This window comes from Sturnus vulgaris, chromosome 14 (genome assembly GCF_052056855.1).
Source record: "Sturnus vulgaris isolate bStuVul1 chromosome 14, bStuVul1.hap1, whole genome shotgun sequence".
Taxonomy (NCBI): Eukaryota; Metazoa; Chordata; class Aves; order Passeriformes; family Sturnidae; genus Sturnus; species Sturnus vulgaris.
In genome coordinates, this window is record NC_142256.1 from 11,071,238 (window position 1) to 11,096,411 (window position 25,174).

General features: G+C 55.7%; 1 protein-coding gene across 4 annotated transcripts in view; it reads right to left on the reverse strand.

Annotated features, from left to right (window-relative positions):
- Positions 1–2,686: 2,686 nt before the first annotated feature.
- STARD8 (StAR related lipid transfer domain containing 8) overlaps positions 2,687–25,174 on the reverse strand; it is a 42,012-nt gene continuing 19,524 nt past the window's right edge. For 2 of the 4 annotated variants that reach the window (XM_014887871.2, XM_014887862.2), the window contains 13 exons: positions 12,278–12,349; positions 10,917–10,998; positions 9,847–9,910; positions 8,223–9,562; positions 7,434–7,607; positions 6,817–6,976; positions 6,407–6,605; positions 6,077–6,287; positions 5,787–5,901; positions 5,284–5,499; positions 4,861–5,078; positions 4,582–4,758; positions 2,687–4,294 (listed from right to left, as the gene is read on the reverse strand). In XM_014887871.2, coding sequence (XP_014743357.2) covers positions 4,177–4,294; positions 4,582–4,758; positions 4,861–5,078; positions 5,284–5,499; positions 5,787–5,901; positions 6,077–6,287; positions 6,407–6,605; positions 6,817–6,976; positions 7,434–7,607; positions 8,223–9,562; positions 9,847–9,910; positions 10,917–10,998; positions 12,278–12,349 — 3,146 coding nt within the window. In that variant the 3' untranslated portion in view covers positions 2,687–4,176. Of the gene's footprint in view, positions 4,295–4,581; positions 4,759–4,860; positions 5,079–5,283; positions 5,500–5,786; positions 5,902–6,076; positions 6,288–6,406; positions 6,606–6,816; positions 6,977–7,433; positions 7,608–8,222; positions 9,563–9,846; positions 9,911–10,916; positions 10,999–12,277; positions 12,350–14,418; positions 14,543–21,040; positions 21,232–25,174 lie in introns of those variants that run through there. The other 2 variants (XM_014887854.2, XM_014887878.2) reach the window with 2 other exon arrangements.

The following is a 25,174-nucleotide window of genomic DNA, read 5'->3' on the forward strand; positions in this document are numbered from 1 at the left end:
AGGATTCCTGCTGGGAGCACTTACCATCCCACAGGACACATGGCAGGCCCTTCTCCAAGCTGGGTGTGTGATCCCAGGAGGAGCCGTGTCTGCCAAGGTACCAGTGCTGTGCTGGCAGGGCCAGGAGCACTGCATGGGTTCACAGCCCTTTCTTTTATGTAAAAACCAATGGTTTTGTCCCAAATTTCTGTCAGCGGAGTCAGGTAGTGAGGATACCTGAAATCTCATCTCACCCATGACCAGACAATGCCTGTCCTGCAGGAATGCTGAAATCAGAGTGCCTGTTTGTGTGACTGCCAGGCCGGGCAGCTGGCATGGTCTTCATCCAGAGAGGGGGAAAAAGCTCCAGGGAAGCCAGAGTGAGAACTGAGGGATCATCCCAGTGGCAAACAAAGCAAAAGGAAAAGCTGGCTTGGTTTGCTCAAACACATTATCCAGTGGGAAGGGGCCTGTGCTGGAGCAAGGGCTGCCTGGGACATGACTGCAGAGCTCTGCCATGGAGGTCACACCTTTGAAATCCTGGGATTTAAATCTATGCTGTGAGGTTGCACAAGCCTTCCCTAAGCCCCTCAGGGTCTGTATTGTAACATTTGCTGGGCTGCACAGCCCAGAGGCTGAACCCATGTGGGGAAGTGTCCAACAGCCCTACATCATCCCAGGCTTGGGAAGAGATGCAGTCCCAGGAGCTGGACAAGGACTGCTGCCAAAGGGTGGGAAATTCTTGGACCACTAACAAAGCTCATGTTGAGAAATACAAGCAGAGTGTAAAGCTGCTGTGACAGCAGGGGATGGGTGAGTGTACTGGGCATCGCTTGTTTCTCCTGGGTTTTATTTCTTTCTCTTCATTAGCATGATAATGATTTTTTTTTTATTAATTGCTAAGCTGTTCTCATCTCAATCCACAAAGTTTCCCTTTTCTTTCCCATTCTCGACCCACATGGGGGGTGGTGGGATTGAGTGGCTGTGGTGGTGAGCTTCTGCCTGGGGTTAAAAAGCCCAATCTGAGTGAAGGAAGAGAAACCAGTTCACTCCTATTCCCTGAAAAAGTTATTCCAGCCCACTGGAAGCTTCCCAGCACAAAGATACTGCTTAAATCCCCTGAGACAAGGGGGTGTCTCCTGGCTGGGGCTGATTTAGGGCAAGAGGAACATTCTGCCCATGAAGTTGCCGAGCCTGGCACAGGTGTGGTACAGAGTGAGGTGTATTTGTGAAGGTGCAGGCTGGGTAGGTGAGGGGAGGGACAGGAAGACTCCACCAGCCAGGTACTACCTGTGCACTGAGAGCTGTGGTTGAGCAATGCCTTAAAAGATCCTTCTGCCAGGGCTGAGGTAACAGCCCAAGCATCCCAGAGATAGGTCAGGCTGGACAAGCATCATTCCTGTGCCAGGGATGGCCCACACAGCCAGCTGGGATGGCTGCAGCTTCTCTTTGGAAGGAGAGAATCATCATTAATTTTCCCTAGATGCACATTTTCAAGTACCTATAATGAAAGACAACTGTGCATGTTCCTCCCTGTAATTGGGCTGTTTGCACTCTAAATACAGTACAGCTTCTACCTGACTGGCTAATAAGGAATGATTTTCTCTCCTTTTATCTCTAATTAAGCCAAACTGAGCCTGGCATTGCTGTTCTGCAATCATTCCCCAGTGCAGGGGTTTGCTAAGTTGTAGGGATTGGCTTTCATAAGGTTTTAAAAGATTAATCTGTAACAATGTGCAGAGGAAAAACATAAATCTCTGTTAATGAAACTTGGAGGATTTCAGTAAGAAATTAATTTTAAGCGTTAGCGTCTGTAGAGCAGGGGTTGGAGGAAAACACCCCTGGAGTGATCAGCTGATTGTGCTGAGCAGAGGAGGATTTGGGAGCGTGGCTGGGCTAAGCCCAAAAGCCCTGGGATGGCTCCAACCAGCGTTGCAGAGGCTTTGGGGTGTTATTTAGTGTCTGCACCCAGCACAGCATCGTGCAGAGGGGTGGGGACCTTCTTCATTCAGTCTGCTGGGGATAGGGAGGATGTGGGGCAGGACAGGGCTCCCTGTGGGAGTGGGGGTCCCTGAGAGCCCACACCCCTCCAGCAGTGGGATGCCTGGGTGGGGCTGTGGAGTGCTGCCATCCTGCTGGGGCCCTGGGAGATGAGATGCCAGCCTGGCCTCCATCCCAGGATGGGGAGGGTACCCTCTCCATCCCAGTGCTGGAGCCCCAGCCATGAGTGGATTTGGGATGAGCCAGGGCTGCCCCACTATCTCTGCCAATTAATGCTAGAAGCCAGAGCAGTCCTGCTGCTGCCAATCCCACACTTTAGCCAAGCTCAGAGAGGGATTTCTTCCTCTCTAGGCTTTAATCTTGCAGCCTTCATCACCATCATCTACTCCAGCATGTTCCCATCACTACTTCCAAAACAGCAGCAAGAGGTGTCTGCTCCAGGGAATTCAACAGAACATTGTGGTTCTTCTTCATCAGCATCACTGATGCTGGATGCTCATCTTCCTCCTCCAGGTGCTCTCCCTGCTGCAGGTGGCAATGCCAGGAGAACTCCAAACCCTGGCAAGGCCCTGGAGCACAGCTGGATTCTGGGTTTGAGTCTCCTCACCCACACAGAGGCTGCCCCAAGGCTGCACATTGCTCAGCGTTGGGCTGCTCTGGTGCTGGAGAAGCCCTAAACACAGAGGCTTCATCATCAGCCAGCAGATCTCGTTAGTACTTTATTAATTGCACGGATGGGAAGAGCAGCCCGATCCAAGTCAAACAACTGCAGCAGTTTCATATGATACAAAACAAAAGTCCCTTAAATACAAAATACCCAGCTCTAAGTGAGCATCACCTGGTGCTGAGCTCTGCCACCAGACTTATATATTAATATTCCACCTGTACAAGTATTTATAGATAGAAAAAAAAAAAAAAAAGAAACACTTTAAAAAAATATCAGGAGAAAATTCACTCCCCCACCTGTTAGTTATATTTTTATATATATATAAAATACATATATATAAAAACACAGACTAGAGGCCGATTTGTGCTTTTCTTTTTACCAAAAGACAGACAGACAGTTATGGCCAAACTGACACTGGGGGTCCCCAGCTCATGGGTCGTGTTGCCTTCCAGTTGGAACAACATCTGGGAATTTGGGTCCCTGCCTGAATGAAGAAACCAGGTCATCTTCTGGGTGCTGACAGCTCCAGTGAACAGCTCCTTCATGAAGGGAAGGAAGGGATGGAAAGGGGAAGGATGTCTCTGCAGGGAGTAGGTGGGCAGGGGCCATGTGTAGCTGCCCAAAGAGGGGTGAATCCCAAATCACTGCCCCTCCTGCCACTCCTCCTCCCTCAACACAGAGGGCAGCACAAAGGGGGAGCAGCTCTGGGGAGTCTGTCCCCACCTCGATGCCTCTTTCCAGGCACTGCCCCCTCCCACTCAGGTGCAGCTGCTCCGGGGCTCCAGCAGTGTCCTGCTCCACTCAGTAACAGGTGGGCTGGCTGAGGGATGGCCTTGGCTCTGAACGTGGTCCACCCACCCCTCCTCTCAGTGGCTCCCAGTGCAGAGAGAGGGCTTTTAGCCAAGGAAAGCAAGGCACAGGAGTACAGGGCTGCTTCTTCCATGAACTCAGCACCAACGCTGCAACAGGTTCCATCTGCCCCTCCACAGGGGCTGGCACTTGAGCTGTACCTATGCATCTATAGGCAGCCCTCTCCTCCCAGAAGAGCAGCCTCTTCCACCACCACACAGTGACTCCCTGGCTGTCCCCACCCGGTGACACCACACACACAATCCCCCCCCTCGCTGCCCACCCTCCACTTCCCGACCCCGCACTGCGACCTGCGGACACGGCCCCTTTTCCCTGCTCGCTCCTCCTGCCTCACTCCACGCTCCTTCACCCCTGCTGGTGCTCCTGCCTTGTGTGGGGGCCCCAGCTCTTGCCACAGCCTGCATTCAGGGGTCACTCCATGGCCACTCTTTCCCTCTCCTGAGGGACACCACGGCTTCCCTTCTGTGGCCACCCTGCCCCGCAGCACCCGGGCCATGGGATGGGACTGCCCAGCCCGGGGTGAAAGGATGTTTTGTAAATATGTGCCTCTGTCTCCCCCTCCACGGGCACTGCACCACATCGTGCTTCCTGCTGAGAGCCCCAGTCTGGATCCACTGGCAAGTCCACGTCTGAAAGGACAGAGCATCCTCCTGGCTGCCTCAGATCTTTGTCTCGGGGCCGTTGGGACTCAGGGCTGGGAAAGAGTCTCGGATCCTCGCCAGCTCCATGGCACAGAGGTGGCCAAAGACCCTGTTATACCACTCGGGAGAACGGCCCCTGGAGAAGGGAAGGAGAAGAGGAGGAAGAGGGAAGGGAAGGGAAGGGAAGGGAAGGGAAGGGAAGGGAAGGGAAGGGAAGGGAAGGGAAGGGAAGGGAAGGGAAGGGAAGGGAAGGGAAGGGAAGGGAAGGGAAGGGAAGGGAAGGGAAGGGAAGGGAAGGGAAGGGAAGGGAAGGGAAGGGAAGGGAAGGGAAGGGAAGGTGAGTGAGCAGGAGAGATCGTGGCAGCATCATGGAGCAGCACATCCTGCTGCTCCATCCCCTCCCCAGAGGGTCCCTGAGCTTACCTGAGGTCAGCCCTGCAGATGTGGGTCACCCGGGAGCGCCCCATGGCGCTGGGCTCGATGAGGTACTGGGATGTCAGCACGATGGCCTTGACACCTCCCTCCACTGGCACCTTGTCGTGCTCCACCGACAGGGAGCTGAGCAGGCAGGCTCCCCGCGGCAGGTCCGTGCGCCAGCGCCTGCGACAGACAGGACTCACTGTGGGATCAAACAGTGGGGGATCCCACACAGAGGGGGAGATGGGGATGCACCAAACCGAGCCCAAACCCGCCGGCCCTCACCGGAGCACCATGCAGTCCCTGCGCGGGTGCGGGGCCATGCTGTCCATCACGTAGTGGTACACCTCCATGTCCTTGTCCAGCGCCTCCACCACCCTGCTCTGCAGCAGGTCCTCGTCCCACAGGTGACGCTCCCGCAGCACCCGGTGCAGCACCGTGGCAGGAGGGGCCTCAACATCCGTGGAGACCTTCCACAGGCGCAGAGGGTGCCCGTCCCCAACCTGAGGGGACGAGGTGAGGGTCACACAGACTGTCCCACAGGACCCTCCTGAGCAGCTTCACTGATGGCTCCCACTGCCACAGAGCAGCACAGTCCCATCTGCTGGCTAGTGAGGGATGGGGTGGGACCTGCTCTGGCTAGTGGAGTGGTCACCCCATACAGATTTCCCTGCATGTTCTCAAGCCCCTGCACACAGTGGCATTTACCTTTTTGCAGGACAGCTCCGTGTTCAGGGGTCCTGGTGTGCTCAGCCACCCCTTGAATTTCTCTGACGACTCTTTGAGCAGGTTCTGTACACTCTGCTCGAAGTAGGAGTGTAAATCTTTGCTCTCCCCCTGGCACACCAAGTCAGCCAGGGGGTGGGGATAGGCATCTGCAGCCATATAGGAGCTGCTCAGCTGCAGCAAAATGTCATGGGAGACCTGCAAGCCAAAAGCACACAGATGTTCAGTGAGGCAGAAAGATCCTGTGGGGACTTTGTGAGTGGTCTTGGACAGACAGAGAATTATAACTCATTGCCCAGGGAGTGGGGAGAATGGGCATATAGCCTGCACCACCTCCTGCCCCAGGACACAGCTGGGCTTGGCTCCAGGGTGAATGGCTGGTGGCTGCTGTCCCACTGAGGGAAGGGTCCCTCAGCTCGCCCCAGGACCAGCACCTGCTGGCAAGGTCACACCTCCCACTGGGCTGGGACACCATTGCCACCCACCTGGAAGAGCTTCTTGCAGTCAGTGATCATGTGGGAGAGCCCCTGTGTCGCAGCCATGTTCTCATTGAGGTCCTTCTGGTCCGGCTTCCCCATGGTGCCCCTCTTGTGTATGGCCCTGTGGGGGATCAGATAGTGCTGGCACCAGTGGGCACTTCTAGACCGCCCATGGCTCTCATTTGTGTCAGAGAGCAGAGCCAGCAGCTCCCCCATGCCTCACCATTCCCTGCTGGCCCCCTCCCACAGCGGGCAGGGAAGGGGCACTGGGGAGCTGGGGCTCAGCCTGCCCATACCTGGGTGATGTGCTTTCTTTCTTGGACACGTTGAGGTGGAAGATGGAGGGGGCCAGGCACACAGCCAGGTTCCCGGCTGTCATCTGGTTCTCCTCAGCCGAGGCAATATCGCTCAGGAAGTAGAGCAGGGTCTGCAGCACCTCCCTGTTCTCATCTGGCATGAGGATGATGGCAGCCTGCACCGCCTGCAGCCGCTGCTCCTTGGACACGACTGCGGGCACGGGGTGGCAATCAGTGGGGTGTCCCCACGGCCACCACCCACCCCCTCCATCCAAACAGAGGGACCCCTCTTCCCTGATGACCCCGAGCTGTCCCCAGCCCCGCCCTTACACTGGTAGATCTGCAGGAAGGTGTCAGTGAGCTTGCTGGTGAAGATGGGCTCGGGCAGGTCACGGAAGTATTGCTTCAGCAGGTCGGCCACGTCGTACGCTGACTGCCCCGAGTAGTTGACGTTGTCAGGGCTGGTCTCGTTCATGTGCCGGAGCGCCTGGATCCGGGACTTCACCCCGGACTTGCGGAAAATGCCAACCTGCCAGAGCAGAGCAGGGGGTGGGCACTGTGGGACAGGCAACGACACTCCCTCCCCAAGGGGATCATCAACCCAGAGGAGACACTGAGTGAGGGATGCTGCAGGATTCCCACAGACAATCCCACCCTCCCACTTCAGCACACACCACAAGAGATGAACACCAGGATCCCTAAAGCTTTTTTCCCCCAAATCCCAGTGCTGCTGCACTCACCTGGTCCAGGCACTGGCTGCGTAAGTAACGCATGGCCTGCTGGATGCTCTGGGGCAGGGGCTGCCCTGTTCGCTGCACGTTGACGATGGGGGGCACCCCAAAAACCATCTTGTCCCTATAGTCAGGGACTTTACTCCGCTTCATGAACTTGGGGACAGTCCTGCAGAGTGCGACAGAGAGACATCAGTGCAACGATCAGTGGTCTCAGCACCCCCTGAGAGAGAGCAGGACCTGGGAACACACACACACACATTTCTGCAGTATTTGGAATACAAGCAAGGCAGCTTCCCAGCAGGAATGGCAGCACCTTTTGTTAAGCTAAAATATTTTAATATTTGGCTATGAAAAGAAACCACTGTCCCACTCTTTTATGTTGCTGCAGGGCTTACAATGCTCCACGAACACCTGCAGCCACCAAAGTGGCAGATGATGCCAGGAGCCCCTCTGGAAGCCAGGATGATGCCAGGAGCCTGGGGCTCAGCTCTAGCTCACACTTGCCAGAGCAGACAGTTCTGGTTTAGGTTTTCCCCCACCACACCCCAAAGCTGCCCCAGCTGGGGTGACAGCATGAGCTTCAGCCTGTGGGCCCCCTCCTGGTCGCCCTCGCCCCAGCTCACCAGGTCCAGGCCTGCTTGTGGGGTACAGAGTACTTCTCCATGATGGCTGTGAGCCGCAGCAGGGAGCACTTCTGGAGCAGGTTGAGCTGGGCTGATGACTGGCGATTGATCTCCAGCGAGGCCGAGTTCAGGCTGGGCCGGTGTGAGTTCTGGAAGCTGTGCCAACGCAGCTTTCTGGGGACACACGAGACATTCCCAGGTAAGGAAACCCCCACTGCTCTCCACTCCTTCATTACTGCCACATCACCCTCTGGCACCAGCCAAACTGGGCGAGGAAAGCCACAGAATGCAGCAACAACCGTAGCTCTCCTGGGGAAAGCTCCAGGGAATACTGGCACAGGAGAGGCACGTACCCCCAAACTTTATGCTTGTTATTAATTAATGAAAAACCTTTTATTCACGGGTCTGTGCATGCAGGCAGTGGTGGCAGTGGTGTCCTGCGGCCACCAGAGCGCACCAGCGCCCCGCGCTGCGCTCCCCTGCCCGCACCGTGCGGCTCCAGCGACACTGCCCTCCCTCCTTCCCTCCTTCCCTCCTTCCCTCCTCCCGGGAACAGACGATCATCCAGCCCCCCCAGGAACGGCATCAGGGGCTGTTCCCCAGACCCATGGGCTGTGCACCCCACCCTGCTACAGCAGCCCCGTCGCTAGGACAGCTCAAGGCCAGGCTGGACGGGGGCTTGGAGCTATATGGTCTAGTGGAAAGTGTCCCTGTCTATAGCAAAGGGAGTGGAATGAGATGGTCCCCATGGTCCCTTCCCACCCAAACCACCTCGGGATTCCGCGATACCTGCAGGGTCTTGTGAGTGATGCTCCCACCCCCGAATCCCGGCGCTCCCGTGTCTCGATCTCTTCAGCCTCGTTGAGGGAGTTCCCAGTGCTATCAAAGTCACTGGCAGAGGTGCCGACATCCGACATGGACCTCTCTTCGAAATGCAGGTTGGAGGGTTCCCCTCCCGAGTCCGACTCCTCCTCATCCTCCTCTTCCTCGCCCCCTTCCTCCCCATCCAGGCCAGGCGAGACGGCTTTACACCAGAGCTCCACCTTCTGCTGCAGCCCCCACACGTGCTGCAGGATGTCGTCGAGGTTCTCGTAGGTGACCTCCCCGTCCTTGCAGAAATCCTCGCTGCTGCCGAACTCCGGCACGTTGTCGTAGACGCTGACACGGCTGCCCAGGGAGCTGCAGGAGCCCCGGCGCCGCCGGGCAAAGCCCCTGGGCGAGGACGAGCCCTCCACGCTGCTGCTGCTGCCGCCCCCGCCCAGCCCCACGGCCCCGCTCCCTGCGCTCCAGTGGCTCAGGGAGCTGCCGGCCAGGGGACACAAACTCTCGATGGAGAGAGATCTGGGGAAGGTGCCGGGCTTGTGGTCACAGGGGATATAGACCAGGCAGTCGCCATGGCGAGCCCGGCGCTGGCACTCGGCAGCAGCGGCTGTGTCGTAATCCTCCAGGTAGATTCCACTGCGTTTGGGGTCAGAGCTCCCCTTGGTGTCCCCGGGGCCGAGCAGGCGGTTAGTCCTGTATGATACCGAGAAGAAGTGTTTTTTGCTGTGGAAAGAGGCAGGGATCCCTCTTTTAGAGGAGTTGGTCCTGGTGGCCCCAAAGTCCCCGTTACTCTTCAGAGAGCCCCATCCCGGTGGCAGAGTGGCGCTGCCGTGTGGAGCCACCCTCCTGTCTGGGCTGGGTTTCTCCTTGTCCTTCCTCCGCAGAGACTCGATCCTCTTCAGGAAGCTGCGAGAACGTCGCTTCTTCAGCTTCTCCTTGGAGCCCTCTCCGCGGCCCGAGGGCTGCTCCGGCGCAGAGCCCTCGCTCTGGCTGCAGCTGGAGGCGTTGGCAGTGGCACGGAGAGGGGACGGGGGCTCGGATGGCGTGGCCGCAGTGCCCAGCGTGCCACCTGTGCCACCCACGCTGCCCACACTGCCCGTGCTGTGCAGGGACGTGGCCTCGGGGTTGGTGCTGAGGTCTGTGAGGACGCTCTCGCGGCTGGACACCGGGCGCATGGTGCAGCTCGGGGCCTCCGAGCCCTGCAACAGGACATCGGCGGACCCCACCCGGGACCACCTTTTGCTGTCCCTCTGGAAGGCCCACCGGCTGCTGATGGCACACTGCTCCTCCTCCTCAGAGTCTTCATTCTGTGGGCCATTGAGAACAGGGGATGATCAATCAGCTGGAGCTGAGGAGGGTCGGCACATTCCCCCACCTCAGAGGGGCACAGCCACCAGCATGGCCCCAGCTGGGGAGGAGAGCAGCGTGTTCACCCCTTAAACCAGCTCGGGATCCTTTGGCAGTGGAGGCCTCCAGGAGCCACTCTGTGCCCAGGGCAGTCCCCGAGCTCACCAGGACACTGCCCCACCATCGAGCACATGATCCCCTGCACCCCTCAGCCCTTCATCTGCCTCCAGCATCCAGGACTTACCTGTTTACGCTGAAAGTGAACATCCAGCTTCATGGAGGCACAAGTGTTCAGGGTCATCAGCCTCCTGCAAGAAACAGAGTGGCTTTACCCTGGTCCCAGCCTCTGTCCCAGCCCTGCTGTGGTCACAGGGATGGCTTTGGCTTCTTTTGATTTTCCTGCCCTATAGGCTTGGCTGTGCCTGTCACCTGTCACTCACTGCTGTGGCTCCACGGTCAGAGGGACACCTGACTAACAAGGGGACAATGCCAGCAGATGGTAGCCCAAGCTAGACCATGCCCATGCTAGCTGCTGGGGCCACCGGTTCTGCAAGTGAGCAGGAGTGTCTGCTCCAGGCTATTAAAGCAAAATCTCCTCAGAAGCTCCTGTGCCCCAGACAGGGAATGACTAAAGGACCTGAAAACTCAGAGAGGGAGGGACAGGCAGAGACTTCCCATCACCTCTTGCCTCACTGCACCCAGGAAACGGCACGGGGATCTCCTCCTGCCCTGCACAGCCTCTCTGCTGGGAAACCAATAGGAAACAGACCCCGTTCCTGCCTCTTCTCTGTTCTGGATGGGAGGGACAGTGCAGGGACATGGGTGTGATGACGTGTCTCGAGAGCCAAGGCAGGGCTGAGTCACCCGCAGCACCAAGTGACACATGGCCCATCCAGACTGACCATCTGGTCAGTGCCCTGCTTTGGGTGCCAGCCCTGGCTTGCTCTGCCTGAGTCCCCCACATGCTGCTCCCTGCACAGCTCCCAAACCTGCAGCTATGCCCAGGTGGAAATGTGCAGCCACGCTGGTTTCCTGGTACTTGGATGAGCTGCATCACATGGAGCATAAAAACCTCTAGTTTCCCTGGAACCAGTCAACACCAGCGATGTTCCCTGATCTGAACGACTGAATTCTCACTGCAGAGGGAGTGACAGTGCTGGAGCAGGCTCTGAGCCCAGCCAAGGTGCAAGGCAGGCACCCTACTAAGCCCACAGCCCCATCAGGCATGCCCCTGAGCCCACCACTCCATCAGCCTGGGCCACGGCCCTTGTCTGTGTCTGATTCCATGTGCAGGGGAGGGCAAGGGAGCATTACCTGCACAGGGATTTGAGGGAATCCTGGTCCAGGAAGCTGTGGTCCTTCTTCACAGCACTGATGTCAAGAGGGAATGATGACTCTGGGGAGGGAAGTGACATCAGTGGCAGATCCCGAGCCAGCTGCTCCATCAGGGCCAAAGGGCAGCAGTGGGCATGGGAAAAGGAGGAGAAACCCAAGTGGCTGGAGATGACCTGGAGGTGGTGCATGGCCAGGGTCCCTGGGCATGGCTCTTCCCAGGTGCATTAGGTGAGGGTGATAAGGTGCCCAAGGGCCTCCATTCAGTTCCCTGCTCATCCCTGTGCATTCAGAGACAGCTCTGCTGGGATCATGCCTGTGGGACCTGGACCTTCAGCCCCAAGGCTCTCAACCCATCTTTTCATGAAGCCATGGAGTGTGATCACCACAGGAAGGGAAACAGAGGGAAACACTGGGAGGATGTGGGAAGTTCTGTGGACAGAGGCTGGAGAAAAGTTCATTCACACACTCCAGCAGCAGCACCGCTCCTCGCTGCCCAGCTGTGAGCACTGTCTGGGGCCAGCACCTGGGGCTGGGGGTCCCAGCAGGAACCCAGGCTGTCCTTGCACGTGGGACCTGCCCCCCAAAATAGTCACTGGCAGCAAACAGGCTGCTCATAAAGCCATCACCAGGGAGCTGGTGCTGCAGGGGGTGGGGGAAGTGCCCGAATGGCCGAACAATGGCCACGGCTGCGGCCACCGGACCCCGCTTCCCGCTATTGTCCAGCACGGCGGGGCTGGCTGCAGCCACTGCTCCTCACCCCAGCCAGCACCAGGATCCCACCATGGCTCCAAAATAAACACAGCTGAGCCCGAGGCAAGAGCCACTACCACTACAGCCACCCTGCCATCGCCCTGGGCGCCTGGCACAGGAGCTGCGAGTGAGGAATAGCAAAGGAGGCACATGGTGTGCTCCAGGCAGGGCTCAGGGAGGACAAGCTGGAGCAGGGCAGGGCTGTGGGAGTGGGGAGGGATGGAAGGAGGGAGAACATGCTGGCTCTCCACATTTCCTACACTGGCTGCCCCTATGCTCCCACCCACGGCAAACACTCCCTGAACCACTTCAGAGCTGATGGCTCTCCAAAGCCTGGCTGCCCTTGGCCAAAGCAGCCGCCCCAGGATTCCTCAGAGCCCTGCCTGAAGGGGAAAAGTTCAGGAATGCAGGGAAGTTAACTGGCTGGTTCTCCAGGCCGTGGCCAAGGGCTCAAAGTGTAACAAACAATCACATAATCAGTGAACAATCCCTTCTGTCCCTACCTATCCTGAAGCCCCCCTTGGAATCTGGATGAGACACAGACTCTGAGCAGGTACAGAGCAGGGTCAGAGGCAGGAGGCAGCTCTCACCTTCGTACAGCTGGGCATACTGGGGGAATCCTGCTGCCCGGAGCCAGTCACACGCTTTCTTGGCTTCAATTTCTGCAAGAAAGCAAAGAACCAGCCTGACTGTTGGAACCCTGAAGCCTGGGAGTTTTGAACTTTCTGTGTTTTCTGACACCAATCCCCAAAAGAACACTTGAAGCCTTGGAGAAGGCTTCCAAATTTGAGTAATAAAGTTCGAATCACTAGTGTGTAGTTAAAATAAAAGCGTGTAATTTCGCATGGTAAAAAGTTTTGAATTTAGGGTTTTAGAATATAGTAATAGGTATGGAACAAAATGGACATTCTTAAGCATTGTTTCTTCCTTCTTGTTTCTTCTTCTTCATGATTTCAGGTAGTAGTTTTTGGTCGGACAAAAAATCCTGCAGTGTGGGTCACAAGTGTTCAGTTATTAGGTCAAAAGTTTAAATAATATAAATTATAGTTTTCAATTAAATAATTAGCATTTTAAAAACCTTGTAACTAACTAAATTCACCTCCATTTTCTCGCTTTTGGCCTGATAACTGAAAGTCCTAAAAAAACTCTCTGTACTTAAAATAAAATTTAATAAACAACCAAGTCTGAACAAGAAATATGTCTCTTGAGCACTCAATCCTGAGTAAAAAAAAAAAAAAAAGCTAACCACTATCACCTGAGCATTCCACCAGCAGCAGCAACACCACGAGAACACAGCCCACTCCCCCAGTGCCCTGACAGCGAGCCCACATTCCATGTGCACAGAGCAAAGGAGAGGCACAACTGCAGAGCCAGGGGTCCCACCAGCAGTGGGCACACACAGCTCAGCTGCACTCTCTGCCAGTACCAGGCAGAGAGCAGGAGGTGACAGCGATGCCACCCAAATGACAGGGCTATAAGAAGCAGTTTTAACCTTCTGATGAAACGTTTGGTTTCTGAACGCACCAAACAAAACACAATTTTTGGCCAGGCAGGAGAGGAAGATCTTTCTTTGTAATCATGAGTTCAGAGCTCATCAAAGCTCGGTGCTGATCACTTCTGCAAACATCCCCGAGCAAAGGCTGCCAAAGGAGCCTTTCCTCCCCACCTCCTTCCCACCACCCAGCCCTCCCCACTTCTTCTTTCAAGCTGGTGTTCATCCCAGTGGACACCAAATCCCTGGTGGGGTTCTTCACCCCTCGCCCAGCTGGCTCCCACTCCTCACACAGGGATCAGCCATCACGCAGATGAGCCCATTCAGCAGCCGGCAGCATTTCCTGGGAAATTCCTCCCGTTTAACTTGAGGGAAATCAGCCCAGAGCTCCCGCAGCCACAGCAAGTCATTGCCAAATGTCAGCACCCATCGGCCTGATGACATTTCTGCTGCTGAGGGTGACCTCAAGCGTAGAAAATGCCTTGGCAGCCTCAGGGTCTGGTCTGTCCCTCCTGGAGGCACCACCCAGCACAGACTGGGTTGAGGCCAGACCCACCCAGCACTGGAATACCCTGATTCCATCCTCATCCACCCACTGCCTCAGCCCAGAGCTCTGGCTACAGCTTGCATTCCCAATTCCAAACTTACAAAAGCAAAAAAACCAAAAAACTAAGCAACTCAGTTCAGGACACGACCAAGCCAAAACCCCGGACCCAAACACTTGGCAAGTTTTGGGAAGAAGTTTTGGAATGATCATCTGGATCTGGGTCCAAACCGCACAGCTGTCATTAACCATGCTATGAGTCCTGCCAAAACCCAGGGCTGACCCCTCCTGCCCCCAACAGGGCTCAGACCCAGCAATCCCAGTGGAGAGTTCAACCCTGGAGCTATCCCGGGTCAGCTGGTCCATGTGGAGCAGCACATCCCTCCCAAAGAACCCAGCAGCCCGTGGGGAGGGCACCCCATGGCTGCATCTGTCCAGCAGGAGGGCACCAAGACTGGTGGTCCCTGGGAATGCTCTTTGGCCATGCCAGCTCTGGACACAGATCCCTCCCACCCTCCTGGAGTGGGCAGGACCCAGGGACAGACATTTCCCACAGCCCCTGCCAATGGACCTGCCAGTTTCCCACCCCTGCCCACTCTGCTGCCCCTTCATCCCAATGGGAATTCCATGGGGTCAATCCCAGCGACTGCAGCTCCGTGTGCCCCCAGCCATGAGCAAAACCAGCAACCTCCTACCTGTGCCATGGATCCTGCCCCAGGGATGGGTCTGGTGGAGGGCAGCAGGAGCAGGGCAGTGGCTGAGCTTACCCCTGCCCACAGCAGGGCTCAGCTGGTACCAGAGCATGGCTGGGCACTGACTGGGGTCAGGCTGGAGCCTGTGACACCCAGCGTGACCACGGCCACCCGAGCAGCCCGGGCCCAGGGCTGCAGCAGGATGCTCTGTGCAGGACTGAGCTCAGCCACCCATCACCGTGGTGGAAATGCGGAGTCAGAACACGACATTTCCTTCCCTCCGCTGCCTCCCCCGTGCATGGGCTGGCAGGGGGCCAGGGCCCCAAACCTCCACCTCTCCTTTTTGGGAGCCGGGTTTCAGGCTCTGCCTGCTGTGGAAAAGTCCTGCATCACCCCAGAGCCCCTCGAAGACGGAGAAGCCCCCTGGAGGAGGGGGGCTTTGAGCAGCTGAGCCCTCCTCATGTAGAAGTGCTGTCACAGAAAAGGTTTCCAAGTGTCCTGTCCCAGAGGGAGCCAGCAGCCAGCTTCCTCCTCTTCCCACCCTTCCCATGGACGTGCTTTCCCAGGGAAGTGCAGGAAAGGCCGGGCAGGCAAACACTCCTGGGCACAGGGTCACCCATTCCAGCCGTGTTCCCAGCCCTCCCTGTCACCTCTCAGCAGCCTCACTGTCGGGCAAGGTGATGGAACCTGAGCCCAGCACACATCCCTGGCTACAGCCTCCACTGAGAATCCAGCCTGAGCCTGGGGATTGCTGCCTGGAGACCCTCCACCCTGTTCAGCCTGAGCCCCAGGCACCAGCGACAGAGACCCCAACACTTCCAGATGCCAGGATTCTCTGATGTCTAATGTGGGCTCATCAAACACTACACTCACCCTCAGCAGGGCACAAAAAGGGTCTCCTTGCCTCCACTGGTCAATAAACAATTTCCAGGAGTTTGAGATCTGTGGTTTAAACGGTGCAGAAATCCCTGCATGGCAGGAGGGGCAGGCACAGGGCACCAGTAGAGTGCATGCATCCCTGAGAAACAAGGGGATAAATCCCACCAGCTTCCCGACTGCAGGCAGGGAAGGGACATCAGCAACCCCATTATGTTTCATGCTCCAGAGGAAGCTCCCCATGGGAGATGGAGAATGAATTCTCTCAGGAAATGCCTGGACAACCCCACAGGGGAAGCCAGCAGCAACGCCTTCAGTGGAAAAAGCTCCCAATGTGCACAATCCTCTGAGCCAACAGAGAATCCTCCCCCAGCAAAGCCTTTGCCCTTGTCCAGCAGCTCTTGAGGCTGGGTGGTGTTTCCCAAGGAAAAGGTATCCACAGCAGCTCTCCCATCCCCTGCACCCAGCAAGGTGCAGAGATGTAACCCAAGTGTCACCACGGTCTGTCAGGAACCCCCAGGCTGGTCCCCCCCAGCCAGGGAACCCTGATGTCCCAACATCCTCAGGAAGGGGTGGAAATCAAAAATTAAGGAAGAGGCTCACATTGCTCCAGAAGGATGAAAACCAACACTGAAGTGGAAAAAAAAAGGACAAAATTCCCCAATCCCCTTCTTGCACTCACTGCACTGTGCCATTTCCCTGGGGCAACCCACTGGAGCCTCCAGCAGGAATAACTCCTGGCTGTGGGGTGTCTGGTGCCTGATGGATCTATCTCAAGTGCTTTTAGTGCTCCATCCACCTCACACTGGCCTGGAACAGGCATGGACAGGGAAAAGCCCAGAACATTCCATAAAAGCTCTAAAATGTGCAACCTGGAACGCTGGAGGCCAGCAGAATTACAGGCAGGAAAGCCACTTCCCAGAAACACAGCTCTGCACTTTCACTTTAACAATCAGAACTGACAAAAAGTCCCAGGCCAGGTTCTCAGCTTCCCACAGCAAGTTTCCAAATCCCCATAAAACGTCCCACACAGCCAATTAGTGTGTGAGGAGAAAACCCCACCACAAAATCGCTCACACGTTACCTCATGGAAAGCTGGAAGCAGCTGCCTGGCACTGCGGGGGAAGCTTCAACCCCAGCACCAAGGGGAGAAAATTGCTCTTTTTTTCTTTCTTTTTGGTGTGATTTCTTTCCATTCTGCCTGAAAGTAAAACTGCCTACAACAGGGACTTTCCTTCCTGGCTATAAGCAGAAGTTTCTTGCCTGCTTTTTACAGGAACGATAGAAAGTCCCAACACCTCTCCTGAACCAGGGGTTGTGCCTTCACTGAGAACATGAGGAGCTGAAGCAGGTGTCCCATGGGAAAGGTGCATGCTACTCATGCCAAAGCTACCAGGAACAGAGGGACTGACTGCCTGGAGAAATCAGAGCTGCCTTTCTGAACAGGGCATCACTCCCACAGCAGCCAAATGACAATCCCAGACCCTGCCAGTGGGTTTTGGAGGAAACCCCACAGTGCCCTGCCAGCACTGGGCACAGCTGGGACTCCCTGCCCACCCAGCTGGGCTCTTGGGGCAGGAGGCACACAGAGCTCCACACAGCCACGGGCACCTCCTGCTTCCAGCTCCCAGCTCCACTCAGCAAAGTGCAGAGATTTTGGAGCTGCCAGCACAGACATGGACAGGGCACACGGACAGGAATGAGGAATGCTCTTGGATGTTCTCCCAGACACGGAGTGTTTCCATATTAACCTTCACACAGCACATAGGTCTCATAAGCTTTGGGAACTGCTCCTTGCTGTGTCACCAACCAGGAATTGCTCAAATGCCTCCTTCACCTCCAGCCCTGAAATGTCTGCTCCAAGGGCACTGCTCCCAGGGAATGGCACCTGGCAAGGGGGATGGCAGCAGAGCCTTCTGCCACCCCACTCCTGCCCCAGACAGCTGCTGGGAACACGAACAGAAGGGACATCCAGGGGTAAAAATGGTCCTAGAAGTTGCATGGGAATTGTTGGATGGTGTCTGCAAGCACCAGCAGGTACAACCCAGCCAGGAACCCCTCTGGCCACCACGGGGCAGGGAGACTGTAGCTGTTGGGTGTCTGGATCAGATCTGGATCTAATCCATGCAGGTTGGGCACAGGAACCCCCAGCAGCACCATCAGAGCCCCCCAGAGCATTCCACACCTCATCCCTCAGCTGGGCTCCGGGGCTGTGTGTGACTACCCTTATCAGCTCAGTGTGGTAGCTCTGATTTCCTCCCCTCAAACGAGCCCAACAGCAGCCTCAGGTCTGGTTTATTGTGTTCTAAAAGCTCCACCAGCCCTTTGCACCTGCAGTGTGCAGAGCTTTGTGCTGCACAATGCAGGAACGTGGCTCTGACCACCCAAAAGCAGCTCCTGCCCTCGCAGGCTGGTACCTGGGAGAGGAGCTGGGCCTAACCTGCACAGAGAGCACCTCTGCTTCCACATACATCACTCAGAACAACCTCAATTCAGGTCTGCACCAGTGCTGTCATTAATAAAGATGAGAAGGAAGCACTGCAGCAGACACATTAGCCACAACAAAATGACGCACAGGATCATGGAATTATGGAATGGTTTAAGCTGGGAAAGCTGTTCCAGATCATTGAGTCCAAGGCCACCACTAACCCAAGTCCCTTCTTCACACCAAAACATCTTCACATACTGGAGAGGGCAGGGTTGAACAGGGGACAGCCACACTCAGGGGCACGGGATGCACCAGGAGGGAAGGACCAGGAGGCTCTGGGACATGGTGGGGTGGCAGAGACCAAGTCAGTGTCCCCTGGCACTGCTGTGATGGCTACAGGAGTGTCCTACAGCATATTAGAGATTCCTGCTCCCCCAGGCAGCTCCTCAGAGTCTTGTAGCCCCTTTGGCCTGCAGGACACCTCCTGCCAGCAGCTCCAGAGCACTCAGGAGCAGCTCTGTGGCAGCTCGGGGGTTACACGTCCCACTGCTCGGGCTGCAGCTGCACAGCAGATGTCTGGGGGGAATGAGGGATGGAAAAAGAGGAACAGAAACAAAGGGCCAGGAAGGTGAAGACCCTGATCCGTCCTTGCCTCCCCCACCTGCATTTCTGCAGCTGCTCTGACCCCAGAGGAATAACAGGGAGGGCAGGACCATCCCACTGTGTCAGGAGCACAGAGCAGCAGCCCCCCCATGTCCATGGGAGGGAAGCTCAGCATGGAGGGAACCTGGGGTTCCATCTCTGAAAATGCAATGGCAAAGCAAGCTCAGAGTAGAGAGTCTCTGGCTCTGTCAGTGCCAGCACAGCCACCTCTGTCGGATCTAAGCTCGGGGTGAAGTTTCATCCTTCTCTTTGGTGTTTGCTGAAGCCAGAAACAAAAATCCAGGAGAGAATCCCGGAATAGTTTGGGTTGGAAGGGATCTTAGAGATCATCTCATTCTGGCCCTCTGCCATGGGCAGGGACACCTTCTACTACCCCAGGTTGCTCCAACTTCGAGTCATGAGGCATCCACAAGGAGCAAGATGAAAACAGCTACTCAGATGCTGAAGAAAATTAATCCATCTTGCCCATCCTGTAGTCCACCCTTCCTAAAACTGCAGGGTTTTCCTGTTGACCATCCCATGTATCTCACTTTGTTTGGACAAGCAGACGCCATCACTCCAAGGGCAGCCAGTGGTGCCAGAGCTCCAGCAGCATCCACCACCCACCACAGGTACCAGCCAGGCTGCAATCCCTGTGAGGAGCCATCACATCTCATGTTTCTTTAAACAGACAACAGCAAAAGTCCAGTTTTCACCACCTGGAAGAGCGTTAAACCCAGCATGGACTGAGGTCAACGTCCGCAGCGCTGCACAAGACCCAACAGCAGCCACCACCCAAGGCCAGGGAAGGCCAAGTCAAAGGAAAACACCAACAGTTCTGCTAAAAAAACAGAACCAGCAGCAGCTCTGGCTCTGCAGGGACCTCCAATCACCCTGGAGCACTTGCATCTCCCATGGATGTGACCTGCTGCAGCTGCTCTCCTGCTTCCCACGCCGAGGAACGACCCCCAGCTCCTACTGCTAAATCCAGGCACTAAAGAGCAGTTATTTCCTTAATACACGAGAGAATTCCCTCCTACTTTTATGCATTTATTTAGCATAAACACGTGTGTTACCAGAGGAACCCATGGAGCAGAATTCCCTTGTGGTCTTGGTGCAGCTTTTTCCATGTTGTACAGAATCACAAACCCACCCTGTTCCTGGCTCAAGAATGCTCAGGCTCCAGCAGCTTTGGTGGGAGCCCTACATGCCCCCAGGGACAGGGAGGCCAGACCATGTCTGTCACACGCAGCAGTGGCCACTGCCACAGCCCTGGCATGGGCACAAGCCCTTGCAGGAAGGAACAGGCACTGAATTCTCAGCAGAGACATGAATGGTTACTTTAGGGCTCTCTTCTTCCCTTTTTAAAGGCTGCAATACAAAAATAAACCCAAATCAAGTATTTTCCAGCTCTGCACAAGATCCTGCCTCCTTCCCCACCACACTCAGCTTTGGTTTATTGACCAGTCCCTGCTGCCCAGGGGAAGTTCGGGTGCCTGCATGTGCTCCTTGCTAAACTCCTGAAATCCCATCCCACAGCAGAAAGATCTGCAAAATTCACGAGGTTAACCCCAAGGATGTGCAGCCAAGCATGAGGTCCCCCTCAGCTCACAGGGGTGCAGGCTCAGAACCCGTCTGTGCAGGGACCCCCTCCAGGCACAGCCACACATGGAGGCATAACCCAAACTCCGAGTTTCCAAACGCAGCGAAGGGACATTTCTCAGCGGGACACAGGTCTGTGCACACAGGGGAAGGACTGTCACCAGCTCACAGGTCTGTCCCATCAGGATCCCCTCCTGCTGCACCCCACACCCACCAGCACCGCTTGGGCATTGCTCACCACAGCTCCAGCTCCACCCCACAGCTCCAAACCCCTCTCTTTTCTCTTTTCTCATCTCCTCCTTCTGAAAACGGCTTTGAAATCAGTGAACTGGTGTTAGCAGGTGATGCCACATCCCGGAGCACGGCTGGCACCAGCACCATGGCACCCCTGGCCATGCCTGGCACCTGCACCATGGCACCCCTGGCCATGCCAGGCAGGGCAGGGGGATTGGGCTCACACAAAAGGATTTTGGCTCAGGCAACAATGGGAGATCAGGAGGCGCTCCCACCAGCTCAGCTCGCTGTGGCAGAAATAAACCCAAATATTGCCAGGACTGCAGGTCCCTTCTGCACCTTCAGTGGGGAGCAGAGCGGGGAAGGAAAAAAGGGGGGAAAAAAAACGCCAAGGAAGGAAAAGCCCCAGGCGGTGTGACCGAGGCCAGCCCGTGCTCTGTCACTGCCATCTCCCCTCTCTGTCCCATCCCTGCCCCGCTCAGCCGCATCCCCGGTGCCAGCGCCGTGTCCCAGCCGGGCACAGGGCTCCGGGCACACCCGCTCCGGACACAGCACTTCATGGGGAAAAAAAAAAAAAAAAGTGATGGAAATTCTGGTTTTCAAGAAAAGATTTTTAAAGAAACCCCGCAATTTAACAACAACACAAGCGACACCTCTGAACCCTGCCCTCGCCCCGCTGTGTAAAAGCCAGAGCAAACCGCCCTGCTGCACAGGAAACGCTGCTTCCAAGAAATCTCTAACAAGAAAAAAGGTCATTTTACAGCCTTTCCCACCTCCCCCGAGAGCGTTTGCTGGCTGGAGCCTCCCAATCCGAACACAGAGCCGGGACACGAGCAGACTCACCATGGCAGGAGCTGTTAATCCCGGCTTTGTTCATTGGAACCCGTGGATTAAATGCCGAATAAAGTATCAGCATGACCCGCAGCCTCCTTCACGCCCTCCTCGGCCACCCAGCACTGTCCAGAGACCTTCCCGCAGGCAGTCCATGGCAGAGCCGCAGGTTTGTCCCGCAGGGCTGTGCCGAGCCGAGCCGAGCCGCCCCGCCGTGTCCCCGCCGCCCCGGCAGACAGGACATCCCGGCTGAGCGGGGGTGGGAGCGGCGGGGAGGGCTCCATCCGGCCCCGCTCCCGGCTCCCAGCTCCTGTCCTGCCCAGCACGGCACCCCGGTGCTGCCGGCTGAGCCGCAGCTTTCCATTCCAGCCAGAAAAACTGAGAGCAAAGAGTCCTGCAGGGCGGCTCCGGGGCCGATGGGGTCTGACACTGTCCGGCAGTACACCGGGACCGAGGAGAGGGATGGACACCCCAAAACCTCCTCTCATCATCAAACATCAACTACTCAAACCTCAAAGCTGAGGCTCTTCTCAGCTGGCTGGCAAATTGCAGGAGCTGCAAGGGATGGGAAAACTGAGAGCCAAGGCTGGGCTGTCATAAATTTCCCAGTCCCTCAAGATACCAAAGAGGACTAAAAACTAAAAAAGATGGTTCAGGGACAAGAACATCAGTGCCTGCAATCAGAGATATCCAGATTAAATCACCCAATTCCCTACAAATTTCCAGTTTGTCCCGAGCCCAGTGTGTTCCACCTGCCCTGGGAATGCTTCTTCCCCATGCAGCAGGAGTCAGCTCACCTCTCAGCCCAAAGCAGAGAGGTCAGCATGGCTCAAGCAAAGAGCTGCGGTTGACACAGGATCAGTCTCCCCAGTTAAAATCCCTTTCCCTGTGCCTGCCCTTCCCAAACCACAAATCATTCCCAGAATGAGCTGTAGGATCCCTGCAGCTGAGCATCATCTCACCTTGCTTCTGATTCCCGGTGAGAAACACCACAGGTCTCTCATCCCTATCCAGGGATACAATATTGCAAAACATCCCATCCTTGCAGGTCAGACCCTGCAGACCCAGCCCCAGGGACCAGGGGGGACCCCAGCCCGTCCTGCTGTCCTGACGGGCTGTGACAACAATGGAAGCTCAGGTAACAGTCCCAATATAATCCCAAAAGCATGGAGAGCAGTGAAACCTGCAGGCAGAGGTGGAAACACAGCAGGGACATGAGATTTAGGGAGGTCACTGAGTTAAAGAGGAGCACATGGTCTGCCTCTTTCTTTGTTCCCCTTTCTCCCAAATGGAAGGAGATGTTGTTGGGGCTGGAGTTGAAACTCAAGGCTTCCCATTCTTTATGGAGCTAACAGGAGATGCCAGGACAGCAGGAAAATGGCATTTTGAAGAAGTCTTAAAAGATGTCACAGTTCTCCAAAGAGACGAAGGAACATTTCAAAAAAAGCACAGAAGTCTCCTTGCCAGGAATGTGGGGAATGTCAGGGAATATTATAAAACAGGTATAAAAGCTGGCCTCAAGCAATATTAAAGACTCTGGTCTGAAAGTCAAGATGCTGAACCCCAATGGAAGACCAATCATAGGAATGGCAGAGTCAGCTTACATGGTCCCATCCATCTGCCTTCCACCAGAGAATCCAGCACAGCCAGGTCTGCCTGTGCCCCTCCCCACAGCCAAGCCCACTCTGCACCCAGGCATAGACCAAAACAGGGCCCTTTGTGTAAAAACCAGCATTTCTGAGGAGCCAAGGCAAGCAAAGCCTTGCAGGACACAGGGGAGAGGCATGGATCAGGAAGAATCCAAGGATGCACAAAGGGATCTGGGCTGCTCTGTGGCTAAAAGACAGTCCCAAATCCAAGACCTTTGCTGTAAGCCAGGTGGAACTCTTCCCGGAGATGGTTCAAACAACTCCTCTTCAGTTTGGTTAATTAACCAAGCACTTCCCGGCCTTCTGAGGGATTTACAGCTCACTCCTGGCACAGCTACTCCGGCTCATGGGAAGTTGTGACGCCGAGCACACCGGAGCCAGAGTGGTGGCTGCCGACAGCAGGGTCAGGAGCAGAGGAACAGCTCCCAGGGTCAGGGCAAAGAGAAGCCCAGGGGTCAGCAGGCAGCAGGAAGCCCCAATTCCACACATCAACCACTTGCAGTAGGAAGCAGAGGCCAGTTACTGGCAGAGCAGCACCTTTGGCAGGAACGGGCATGTTTGTTCCAGCTCCCCTTCCATGTGAAAGCCCCTCTGTAAGGAAAAGATTTGTCACAGCCAGACCTGCTTGGGGTTTTCTTGTCTGGGCCTGACTGCACAAGGGCCTCGCTGGTGCTCACAGCTGGACATGCTGAGGATGGGGCTCATGGCTGACTGATCCCCTCCTGATGGTGGGCTGATGCCAGGGCTGGCAAAGGCTCCAGCCTGCGTTCAGAGCTTCCCAGGGGTGATAGTAAGAACACTTGGCCCTCAAGACAGTCATTCTGGAATAGCCACTGTGACCACACAGGGAGGAACCTCCCCAGCCAAACCCCCAGCACAGCAGCTGTGCACAGTGAGGGAGCCACCCCAGCAGTGAGGGCTGTGTCCTTCAGAACAACACTTTAAAATGCTCATCTGTCCCCAGGCAAACCTTCCTTTCCAGTCTCAGCAGTGTGCAGCAGTTGCCCCACTGGTGTTTCTGAGGAAGCCTTTGCCTCAGCAAAGCTCTCCCCCAGTGTTGCTGGCTGACGTGTTTGTGGTCAATCAGTTTACACTCTTCTAGAATATTCTCCATGTAATTTTATGACTAATTTTTGACTCACATGCGGGATTTTAGAAGGGACCCAAAACCCCAGCGCACTTCAGCATCTTCAGGGACAAGCAGCACCTGCCCCCAGCCCCATCTAAGACATCCCATGCCTTGATTTGCCCAAACCCCCAGTCCCAGTGCCTGGATGCATGGCTGCTCACCCAACACAGCCTCACTGAGCCACAGCCGTGCACACAGAGCCAGCCACGCTCCACTGCCCTGCCTGGCACGTCACAGGTGACACGGACCCGTGACAGGTGACACGGACCCGTGACCCGCACACAAGGACTTGCTGCTCAGCCAGCGTTTCATTCCCAGCTGCCTGCAGGGCTGTGCAGTGCCACAGGGTCTCTGAGAGCTGATCTTTGCTCTCCTCAGTGGCCAGAGAGTACAGGGAATAGGACAGCACTTCCAGCTCCTTGCAAGAAGTAAGGAAAAAATGGCCACAGAGGCAACTGCTACAAGGTCTTTTAAGGCTAAACAGTTCAATTAACACTTATATTATTTATACTTTTGACTTAACTAGATTTCCATGACGCTTAGAGTGATGCTGACTAAATAGGAACTACTACTTGAAAACCATGAAGGAAGAAGAAAGATGAACAAAGAAAGAGACAACGCTCAAAATTTTCTATCTTGTCCTATACCTATTACTATACTATAAAAACCTCAAAACTCATCACTCTGTGAAAGCACACCCATCTAACTCCTACACACACTTGTGATTTCTACTTCACCACTCATATTTAGAAGCCATCTCCAAGGCCTCAGGTCAAAAGCAGTGTTCTCCAGGGGGTCTGTGCCTGAAAGCACAGAAAGCTCAAAAACTCCAGATTTCTGGGATCCAACACTTGGTCTCCAGAGCATTCCCAGAGAGAGAGGTGGGATATGGCATCTCCTCCCCCTTCCACTGCACAACACTGCTGTGCCCATCCCCACCCAGGACCTTGGCAGAGCTGGAGAGGAGTAGAAGGGGAGCAGAGCTGGAAAAACACCAACAAAGCCACCAGTGCATCACTCCACGCCATGATGGGCTCAGGAGCCTGGCCAAGAAACACAAATGCTCAATAATCCACAGAACCCAGTCTTACACAACACCCTCCGTGCTGCCAGGAGCCCTTCACGGCTCAGTCCCTGCTCAAGGAGCAGCACGAACCACCTGAGAGCAGGTAAATCCCAGGTGAAGTGCTGGGCAGGTGACTGGCTCTGAGAGAACAGCAAAGAACAGCCAAGACCTCTGTGGGCACTGGCAGTAAGGAGAGACTGGGATCTCCAAGGATTTGAGCTCCATCCCCAGCCAGCACTGAGCACTCAGAGGGCATGTGGCCCTGCAAGACAGATGTTCTTAACTCACAATTTCCTTCTGTC